Source organism: Camelina sativa, chromosome 17 (assembly GCF_030686135.1).
Source record: "Camelina sativa cultivar CO46 ecotype springtype chromosome 17, ASM3068613v1".
In the NCBI taxonomy this organism is placed as follows: domain Eukaryota; kingdom Viridiplantae; phylum Streptophyta; class Magnoliopsida; order Brassicales; family Brassicaceae; genus Camelina; species Camelina sativa.
The window spans coordinates 3216022-3226696 of NC_141896.1; the positions used below are offsets into that span (position 1 = coordinate 3216022).

General features: G+C 37.2%; 3 protein-coding genes across 4 annotated transcripts; 1 reads left to right on the forward strand and 2 right to left on the reverse strand.

Annotated features, from left to right (window-relative positions):
• Positions 1-132: 132 nt before the first annotated feature.
• LOC104755030 (cysteine desulfurase 1, chloroplastic-like) lies at positions 133-3274 on the reverse strand. Of its 2 annotated transcripts, none has more exons than XR_015586592.1 (9): positions 2880-3209; positions 2475-2768; positions 2130-2316; positions 1859-2004; positions 1706-1762; positions 1526-1589; positions 1347-1446; positions 1012-1170; positions 133-539 (listed from the first exon to the last, which is right to left on the reverse strand). XR_015586592.1 is itself a non-coding variant. In XM_087494783.1 (9 exons), exons 1-9 carry the CDS (start codon positions 3084-3086, stop codon positions 369-371), a joined length of 1401 nt encoding a protein of 466 aa, XP_087350909.1. In that variant the 5' UTR covers positions 3087-3274; the 3' UTR covers positions 133-368. The 2 variants fall into 2 exon arrangements, 1 of the variants encoding a protein (XP_087350909.1); XM_087494783.1 differs by having other exon boundaries at positions 1706-1778; positions 2880-3274.
• Positions 3275-3366: 92 nt separating this feature from the next.
• Positions 3367-4562, forward strand: LOC104755031 (early nodulin-like protein 18). The gene is made up of 2 exons (XM_010477348.3): positions 3367-3913; positions 4037-4562. Exons 1-2 carry the CDS (start codon positions 3724-3726, stop codon positions 4531-4533), a joined length of 687 nt encoding a protein of 228 aa, XP_010475650.1. The 5' UTR covers positions 3367-3723; the 3' UTR covers positions 4534-4562.
• A 1192-nt stretch (positions 4563-5754) lies between these two features.
• On the reverse strand, positions 5755-8891 carry FATB (palmitoyl-acyl carrier protein thioesterase, chloroplastic). Its single transcript, NM_001302981.2, has 6 exons — positions 8657-8891; positions 7502-8041; positions 7277-7410; positions 6857-6970; positions 6544-6715; positions 5755-6454 (listed from the first exon to the last, which is right to left on the reverse strand). Exons 2-6 carry the CDS (start codon positions 8009-8011, stop codon positions 6134-6136), a joined length of 1251 nt encoding a protein of 416 aa, NP_001289910.1. The 5' UTR covers positions 8012-8041; positions 8657-8891; the 3' UTR covers positions 5755-6133.
• Positions 8892-10675: the final 1784 nt, after the last annotated feature.

A 10675-nucleotide genomic window follows, 5' to 3' on the forward strand; every position in this document is an offset into this window, starting at 1 on the left:
TGAATTCGTGAGGCCATTTGTTTGCGGTGAAAAAAAAAAACACTGGTTCATCACTACAATCAATTTCAGTGTAATTAGCTTTATGACTTTATGATGCTAGATCATATACATGGCTTTAATGTCAAACGAGCATTTTCTTTCATGTGGTTTTTTAAATTATGATGATCAAGGAGAATCCTGAAAACTGTCCGTGACTTACTGCCAATACACAAAGTCTAAATTACAACACAATGGGCCCTTGGGGAGTTGAAGAATCAACATCTACTCCCATTGATTATATATGTAACAGATTTTAATAAATAGCCTTTGGAGGCAAATATAACATACAACCAGCCGAGAGATTCAGCAGAAAGGTGTTGTTATTCCACTTATTTGAAAGAATTGAAGAAGCTCACGGTGTCTGCAAGCGCAACGACAAAGGAGTCAACGTCCTCCTTCGTGTTATAAAAGTAGAGGCTGGCGCGGGCACTTGCATTTACTCCAAGATACCGGTGGAGTGGCTGTGCGCAGTGGTGTCCTGACCTTATCGCAACTCCATGCTGCAAAATACAATATTTGCTTCAGTTTTCATTCTACTACGGATGTTCAGATGTGAGAGAGCAAAGTATGCTTAAACAAGATGCCAGATGATCAAGAACCTCAAGGTTTAGGGGTTAGACGTTTCAGGTAGACGATAAACTAGATGATGCAGGGGTTTTGTTTTAACCTAATTAGCAACAGAGTCCAGACTCATGTTTACACATGGTCTTTCACCTAAGTCCTAACCACTTGGAATTATCAAGAATAACCACCACAATTAATAAGCTGAGACCACATGATATCATAAGCTAGGCATTTAAGATTCGCTTTGCCCTCTAAAATGGTTACATTACCCACCCAGAAGAGAGTTAGGTGGTGCCCTACTGGCCCACTCTTCTAGAGGTACTAGCTCTTATCGAGAGAATGAATGTCTATTGAAGATAAGAGAAAACCAGCAAGTGATAGGACAGATAGCTCCCAGTTATAGCATACCTGTTGATCAAGAAAGGTTGCCAAATCAGTTGGGTGCAATCCCTCCACATTAAAGGAAGAAAGAGCACCCCTGTGAACACTTTCAGAAGGTCTGGGGCCATATATCCGGACATCAGGAAGGGAAGACAGTTTCTCGTACAAATACTTACCAAGCTCTACCTGGAAGACATAAGAAATTAAAATTACAGTAAGAAAGAGAACATGTGAAGATCAAAACATCTTAGCTAGTTCTCCGAGAAAGAAAAAAAGTGTCTGACTATACTTCAGTGACTAATAAACACTATGCATTCCATTTACGGTCATTGATATCTAATTGTACGAAAATCATATCAAACCTCATATTCATGGATTTTCGGCATGCCAATCTCTGACAAATAATCAATTGCTGCTCCAAGGGCAATCGCTTCTCCTATTGCGGGTGTTCCAGCTTCAAATCTGGTAAGAATTTGAGTCTACTTATTTTCAAACGGTAGCAAATATGCAAATTACAAACTAATATAAGTAGAACCCCAACCTGGATGGAGGTTCTGCATAAGTTGAATGATCAAGAAATACATCTGAGATCATATCTCCGCCACCTTTAAAAAGGACAGAAATAAGAGGAAAAATAGACGAGTTAGCCAGTCCAGGCCCATCCTTGATGAAACAGATATGATGACTATTTTCATTAGGATATACATGATAAATGGCTTACCTAAGAACGGAGGCATGGATTGGAGAAGATCACTCCTACCATATAAAAACCCAATGCCTGTAGGTCCACACATCTGAATCATGATTATCATATTACTACAAGCTTGCCACAAGGCTTATTAAGTATCTCAGAAAGTAAGTAAACAATTCCAACCTTGTGAGAAGACGCAACTAGGAAATCAGCATTTAACTTCTGGACATCAACCACCATGTGAGGAACACTTTGACAAGCATCCACAAGAACTTTCGCTCCAACGTTGTGTGCACAGACCACAATCTCTTCAATGGGAAGACAAGATGCTAAAACACAAAGATAAACAATTAGATACTTACCTAATCCTCTAATTATCAAGTAAAACACAAAGACACACATATACAAGCTAAACAAACTGATTATGATAAGAAGATGAAAAAAAGGAATCTACCAAGGACATTTGAAACATGATGAACAGCGACAAGCTTTGTCTTTGGAGAAATCATTTCTCTCAACTTGTCAATGTCTGGGACTTCATCTTCATTCAACATCACATACTTAAGAACTGCTCCAGTCTTTTCAGATACTAATTGCCAAGGAACAATGCAACTATGATGTTCGGCCACAGTAAGAATAACCTGAAAAGCTAGCATCACTCACAATCTCACTTGCTATTGGAAAAGGAAAACAAAAAAGAACAACACTTTTGACTGTGAAACAAAGGACTCAATGTAAGCAGATAAACATAGATACCAAGATATATAAGTAGATGGATTGAGAAAGTAAGGGGGCACACCTCGTCTCCAGGTTTGAGATTCAAAAGACCCCATGAATAAGCTACAAGATTAATAGCTTCAGTTGCATTCCTAGTGAAAACGATCTCTTTACTATCCGAAGCATTGATGAAACGAGCAACCTTTTTCCTAGCCAACTCAAATTCATCAGTAGCCTTGGCACTTAAATAGTGTATCCCTCGATGAACGTTTGAATTATAAAACTCATAGTAGTTCTGCAAGGCGTCCAATACAACAGCCGGCTTCTGAGAAGTTGCAGCACTGTCTAAGTACACAAGCTTAGACCCATTCACTTCCTAAAAAACTCAATTCAAAGTTAAAAAAAATTGTTGAGCTCTCCAATTTTACATACTTCACTATCCCCAATCTATTTCGGATTTATACAATTAGGGTAAGTTAAAACAAACCTGGTGTAGAATTCTGAAATCTTTTCGAACGCGATGGCCGAGAGAGACGGATTCGGAATTGGTGGCGACGGTGGCGGAGGAAGAGGCGGCGGAATAGACGGATAGCGAAGAGGAGCGACGGACGCGGGAGAAGCTCCGGTGTCCGATGGAGATGGCGTTAGGGGCAAGTGATTTGAAAGAGGGGAGTTTCATAGCCACACCTTCCATGGTGGGAGACGACGAACGAAGAAGAGTGGATTGTTTAGCTCGTGGGTGGGTGGGTTAGTTCAACTGGTGTGTTGTGTAAAGTAAGTGGGGAGAGTCTTCGATGTCACAAGTTCGACTACAGGTGACGGCGAGAAACATTAATTTTAATCTGCAACTACTGCAGTGATTTGGGCCGCATAAGGCCTCTTGTATGGGCCATTGGTTTTAAAAGTCCAATAAAACGAGATTAACTACGAGACACGTAACCTATAATATCCAATTAGTATAGTAAAAGACAGTTGGCAGAGATATTTTTGAGAGTAGGGAAGCGCAGACAGCAAAAGTAAGGTGGGAGAGATCACATGGGGAAGAGCGAAGAGGCGTTGTCATCTGATTGGACCGACCACTTAGTATCGTCTCATGTTCCTTTGTTGTAGTTTGTAGCCCCCAAACTTCAAGACTTGTCCACATGTCAAACTCACACATGTCTTAGTTTTTATGCAGTCAATGACGAGCTAGCTCATCATTTATAACTTTTTGTGTGTACAGAGTCTTATGCTTTTCTTTATTACAAAGAAAGATAAAGCCAAAGAATCCTTATTTATAAACAAGAGAAAACGAAAGAGGAAAAAAAGAGAAGAAAGCTAGAAGAGTAATTATGTTGAGATCTTCTTCATATTGTGGTGCTATACTCATCACGTGCCTTATGGTTCTGAGTTTGTCAGCTGATGCGTACAAGAACTACACTGTGGGAGAGTCCACGGGATGGTTCGATATTCAGGAGAAACCTTCTGCTAATTATCAGAAATGGGCTGATTCCAAATCTTTCTCTTTGGGTGATTTCCTCAGTAAGTTTCCAAATCCTCTTCAACCCTATAATTTCGTCGGTTTGGTTACAGTTTTTAGCAAAAAAAAAGTAAAAGACGTATAGTGTGCTTTTGGTTAACATATTTGTGTTGTTTTCATTGTAGTTTTCAACACGGACAGCAACCATTCGGTGGTACAGACATATGATTTCAAAACATACAAAGAATGTGATTACGACAACAATGAAGACAATAGTACAACAGAGTGGTCAGCTGCAAATCCTTCATCAACATCTCCAGTTCCCGTCTCAATAAGTGTTCCTCTTGTTAAAGAAGGTTCCAACTATTTCTTCTCAGGAGCTTATGATGGCGATCAATGTAAATTCGGGCAGCATTTTATGATCAATGTAACACATGGTCAGGGCTTACCTGGTTTATTATCACCAGATGAAGATGCTTCTGCGCCTGGACCAGGAGAATCCTCTCAGTCCGGTGATGACGAAGTTGCTCCTGACACCATTGTCCCGGCCAATTTCGACCATCCTAAAGACATTGAGAGTGACGATGATGATAAAGTGGTTCATAGTAAAAAGAGTTCTTCTTCCGTGACAAAGTCTAATCTGTTTAGTTTAGTTTTTATGGGAATCTTTGCATCATTTTAATTAAAAATCTTCTTCTTCATTACTAGAAATATTTGTATGTATGAGACCTTCTGATTTCTAAACATAACCTGGCCTGATAACAAAAACAATGATAAAAGAAACCAAAGAGTATAAGAAATGAAGAAAAAAAACAGAGTAGAGAAATGTGTGTTTCCATTTTCTATTGAATCTTTTTATTATTAAGTTCAGTAATTACTTGTGATTTTAATGTCCTAAAAGTTATCTAAATTTCGGAGTCGCACTCGTGCTTCAACGTAGAACTGCAATAACGTTTTGATGGTTTATAAGTTTATCTATCAACAATATGCATTATAACGGATTTAAATCTGGTAGGTGACAACTGACAACAGTACAGACTAATCTAATTTGTTTGATTGTATCTACATTTTTCTTTAGTCACAAATCTATAAAGCTAATTAATTAATGTTCATCCGTTATCTGAACTGTTTTTTCTTACTATTTTTATTACAAATAGTTGTAAAAAGTTGTATTGGACAAAGAATTTTATATAATTTAATGGATTCTAGAACGTCCAGTCACAGGGATTTTACATCAAATATACAATTTTTTGTTAACTACAAGTTAAAACAAGGTCAAATCCTTTTTCACAAGAAAAGAAATGATTAGAACATCGATATTGTTTAACCAATATGATCATTACATGTGAACCAATGAAAAGAACCTGAGCTTAAAAAAGGTCAAGGAGGTGTTAACATGTTGATTCAAGAGATTATGGATTCCATTAAGAATGATGATACCTATCATGTTTGACCACATTTCTGCTAGTCAATCAACTCTAAAATAAAGGGATTACTTGTGGTCAAGACAATAATGGAAATTTAAAATTCATTGTTAATGGAGAATACTAAAAAATGAATCACCTAATTATATTCACGCACTAATTTTAACTTTAACTATGTTTTAAAAACTATCTTTATCATCTTTTGCTTTCATTTCACGCAAATTTTTTTTCTTTTAAAATAAGCTGTAATCTCCTATGGAGTATAAGGAACCTTTTTTTTCACCCATCAACTACTTTAGTATGCTTTCATTTCATCGTCTCTTTCCGGATTTAGTTAAATTAATCTTGATAATAGATTTCACTTTCCCGATTCCAATATGCGATGGCTTTATTGCTTTTTGGTAAAGGGCATTTGCAGGACAAAACCGTTTTGGTTGCTCGATCGTGTCTATTTAATAGCCTTTCACTTATATATTTACAGGTACAAAGAAAGGCATCACATTCATTACAACATTGTCCACATGCTTTGTTTAGCTGGAAACAACTACAAAACCCACAACAAAGTACAATAAATTTAGGATAAGAGGGTTGCTGCCTTGTCTTGCGCTGGCACATGGGACACATAAATAAACATAATTCGTAATGACACGGCACCCATTTTCCCATAAGCAAAAAAAATAAATAAATATAATAAATCTCCATCGAAAATTAAAAGAAGAAAAAAAAAAACAAATATACAAAGGGTGACCGAAACTTTTGAGAGGAAATGAAATGGTGCTGGTGGGGTGGGGGTTGCAAGCAAGGTGGTAGCAGATATAGTTACAAAGGAACCAAATGAGCCATTGTTTGTATTCTTTTCTACGGTGTAGTTCCCCAAGTTGTTGTTGGTGTTTTGCTACTCCACTCTGTTCTTCCTCTCACCACTTCAGCTCCATCCTGGAGTCGAAGCAAATGCTGACACTCCACATCACCAGCTGTTGCGAGGTTACCCATATCGCAACCCGCAACTGCTGTGAGCGACTGAAGGACACTGTCTCTTCCGCATTCCCTCCGATACTCCAGAGTCATGCTTTTCAGCTTCTGCCTCTCCATTATTCCCACTGGAGCACTCTCCAGGATCCACCCAATGTACTTTACATTATTCACATGCTGGTTAACATCTAGGTCACTCCAGCGCGGCTGCAAAAAGTTAATTACCAAACCATAAGAGAGTTTTTTTTCATGGTAGGAATCAGTTTGCTGAAACGTATAGCAGATAATATACTCACAGTGAGACCAGATCGAACATAGTCAGCAGTCTTGTCATCAAGTTTTGTTAACTTTCTGCTGTCCTCAGTAAGGACAGGGTCAGAATTCACAAAATAAGGTTCTATTTCCCCTCGAACCTCTTCAGGAATCTTTGACAATCTCCTTGTCAGTTTATTCATCATCACCCAAACACTGCAAATAAATATTTTGCAATAATTCTATCAAATATTAAACAGAGAGCACAGACATCAACAGCTTCATCAGAAAGACCAATAAATGGTCACATGCTAAAAATGAGAGAATAGATCGACTTAGCCTAGAGTAAAATCTAACCTTGACGCTCGTGTTAAGGTTTCTCCAGTATTGCAATCCCGAACTAGCCAATCACGACGCATACCATTCTTTCCAGACTGACTGACCCATGTATCAACTTCAACAACATCTCCCCTGTGAGACACATATTGAATAAGCAAATGAGTTACGATGCAATAAAATATGCATGCACAGCACGTCATCCAGGTTGCAAAAAGTCACTAGTTATATGAGCATATTTGTGCTACTATAAAACGCAATATCCACTGGCCATAAATATGTAGAATCGTAATCAATTATATAAACAAAAGATGCAGCATATACATCATTTTCTCAAACCTGGCTAAAAGAAGTGATAGCATAAACCTGCATATTCAAGTTTATGCAGGAGAATCTGGATAAGTCAGAAAAAAAAAAGTGTTTTGAAGCACTATAGCTTACCAAGTAGGATATTTATCAACAACAACCTGCATACGAGTGACGACCCATATCAGGTTCTTCTTAAACATCTCAGGGGTAGAGCCAAACCCATCTCCAAGCAGTCCAGCAGTCTTAACATGATTAAGCGCCGTTTCCTGTAATAAGCAGAAGAGCTAAATCATGCATATCAAAGAGAACAGTGACAACACGTTGACTATATAATAATAATCAGAATCCAAGTGGTACCTGCAAATGATTCATGACTGTTTCTATAGATGCTGCGCGATCAGCACCTATTTCATACGACCTAATAGAGAAATTCTGACGGAACACAAGGCCATCTTGAACTATTCTGCCAATACCAAAAGGATCCATAAGCATGTCAGAACGCCTAGGTTTCCAGTCAAGCATCATCCACTGTTTCTCAGCAGCTAAGAAAATTGTAGTAATGGCAGCAAGAAGCATGCTCCAGTCAGGTAACTGGTTGATGAAAGTTCTCGGTGCAGGGGGATGTGAAGACGTTTCGGTATCAGTCCTAACGATGTCAACAGAACCAGGCAAACCAACTTTTTTGCCATTAATCTTGGGAGGAGCTTGAGCGTTAGGTTTAACCTTCATCCTGCCAGAGTTTGGTGGTGAATTGAGTCCAGCAAAATTAGTGGAACCAATCTTGTTCCCTCCTCCTTTTCCATTAGGATCAAGAGAGGAAGAAGAAGGAACAGGAAAGAATGAAGACGTAGCAGAGGTGGCCACCATGACGAGGAGATTAGAAAGCCTTCAAAGACACTGCCACCAAACCAAAAAAAAAAGCTAACTCAGTGTGAGTGCTATTAAATTTAATAAATGCCTTCATCTTTAACAAAAGGATCTTCTTGAAGTAGATATAATCTCGAACAATAGAGCTTCCATAAACGAACACTTAAAATCTTAAACACACATACACATAAATTAACAAAACCAAAAAAAAAAAAAAACAAATTTGTAAGTAATCAGATAATCACTGAGCTTAAATCCGAGAGAGTCTAAGGTCAAATCCAAAGAGTAGAAAACAGAGCCATACAGAGCATATAGTGGATGCTCAAAATCGTAAAAATTTCATTCTAAAGCATTCAACATTCGCCAAAAGAGGTCTCAACCAAATTGATACCAGATCTGAAATCCAAAGGAAGAAAGAGCAGAAGCAGCGAGAAGAAACTAAAAGCTGATAAAAAAAAAAAAAAATCAGATCCCCAAAAACGAAACATTAACCACAGATTGAGAAATTACAATTCGAATGTAATCAATTTGAAAAGCAATCAGATGACGAATCTAAACCAGAAATTAAGAAGAGATTCAGAAGACGAAGAATTAAAGCTTTTTTATAAAAAAAAAAAACGAGAGAGAGAGAGAGAGATGTATTACCCAGGATGAATGAAAAGAGCAGATGAGAATGATTGAAGAAAAAAACGAAACGCCAAAAAAGAATCACAGCAAAGTCTCGCTCCTCCAAACCCTAAATTCTTCTCCTTTCTTCGGCAGCGCCTCCCTGTCTCTCACGATCTCTCCTCTGCCTCTCTTTTCTTTTTTGTTTAAAAACTTTTTTGTTTTTTTTGTTTTTCCTTTGTCAAATATTTTTTTGGCAAATTCAGGTTTTTTTTTACAACAGTTTGTTTTTAGGGAGAACAAAAAAAAAAATACAAATATTTGGGGAGAAGAAGAAAAGTCTATAAGGTGGGTGAGAGAGAGAAAATATGGATACAAGAGAGAGATTTAATAATGCCCCCTTTTATAATCATATCATATCATATCATATCATATATATATATACGATTGTGTCTCTCTTCTCTGCCTTCTCCTATAGTTTCAATTTTCAAAACTACAACAACACATATTTGTTTTTTTCAATATTACCCGTTTTGCCCTTTTCTTGTTACAAGATTGGTTAACCTAATTAGGCAATTTTATTCAATTTTTATTCCTTCTTTTAATACGATACGATGGGACTCTATATTCTTTGAATTTCATTTAGCACGCTAAACTTGATTTTGATTGCTCTCTCTTCGTTCCTTCCTTTGGACTTTGGACTTTGAAAAATACTAATAATCAATCTCGGACCAATGATCATGTACGTAAGTGTAAACGTAATTTGTATTGAGAAAAAGACGCATATCAGATTTTGCGTTAGCAAGAGAGATTTTGTTGTTGTTGTTGTTAAATACTGGCACCGACGCTTTGTAATAATTATATTGTTAAGGCTGAGACACAACAAGGTACATGTGCATCTATCTCTTTCTCTTACTTGTTTTTTTTTTTTAATTAATTAATTAGTATAGAAAACAACGTTTATACACTTTAACCTAACGTTTTACGTTTCTCCGTTTCTTTTTTTAGTTAACCTATAAAAAAATAAACACACTTTCTCGAAGGTAATCAGCCGAGCCGGCGCGGACTTAAGACATTTATTCCACCGAAAACATGATGGAACTGAGTATTAAAAACCCAACGTGGTTTTGACAAGTCGAAATAATTCATTACCAAACCAAATGTTTGATAGTGTGTACTTCCCAACCAGACTATATATATCACTTGCCCTGTTTGGAATGGTGATTCTGATTTATGCCCTTAATTATCTGGATAGCATCAATTTTTGCTCGTCGAGCATTTGGTACCCCGTGTTTAGATTTAGAAGAGATTACTTCCTTATCCAAAAAAATGTTTATATGATTACTTTATATATTAGTATATTACAAAAATAAAATAAAAAAGTATGATTATCTATTGAGGACCAGGTTCATGGAGTTGACTACGATGAAGTTGTTGCCCATCTTTACGATAACTAGTTAGGTTGAAGATATTGCCCATCTTTACGATAATTAGTTAGGTTGGCGCATGATCTACCACCAGTCCCCCCCCCCCCCCCCCCCACGTCCGTATCTCTCTCTTGTTTACTTTATATCCATTCGCGGTTTCTAATATAATAGGAGACATGTGCATGAGATCAATAGATGCTTAACAACACATATTGGGAACATAGATGGCTACCACCCTACCACACCAGAGACGTGTGGGAGATGCACACTGCCGCATGCACAAGCATGATTAGCTGAGACCTAGATGCATTTAACTATATATATTGCTACTTTTACTTGTATTGCTAGGAGACGCTCTAATTAATTAACAGTACTTTATAGAGTATTTGATCTATACTACAGTATTACTTTCCAAGAGCTATATATAGTTTCAAAAGAGAGGGGATCTTAAGCGGTACTTGGCTTGGAACAATTCTAGCATGAACCTAAAATAGAAACAAAAACTCTAGCATGAGCCATGGGTTAGAGAGCAGCCTAATAAATAATTCTCTTATATTTTGTACTTTCTTTTTGTAGTTTGTATATTTTCTTCATTGATTATGTAACACTTGGTCTTTGATTATGATTAATT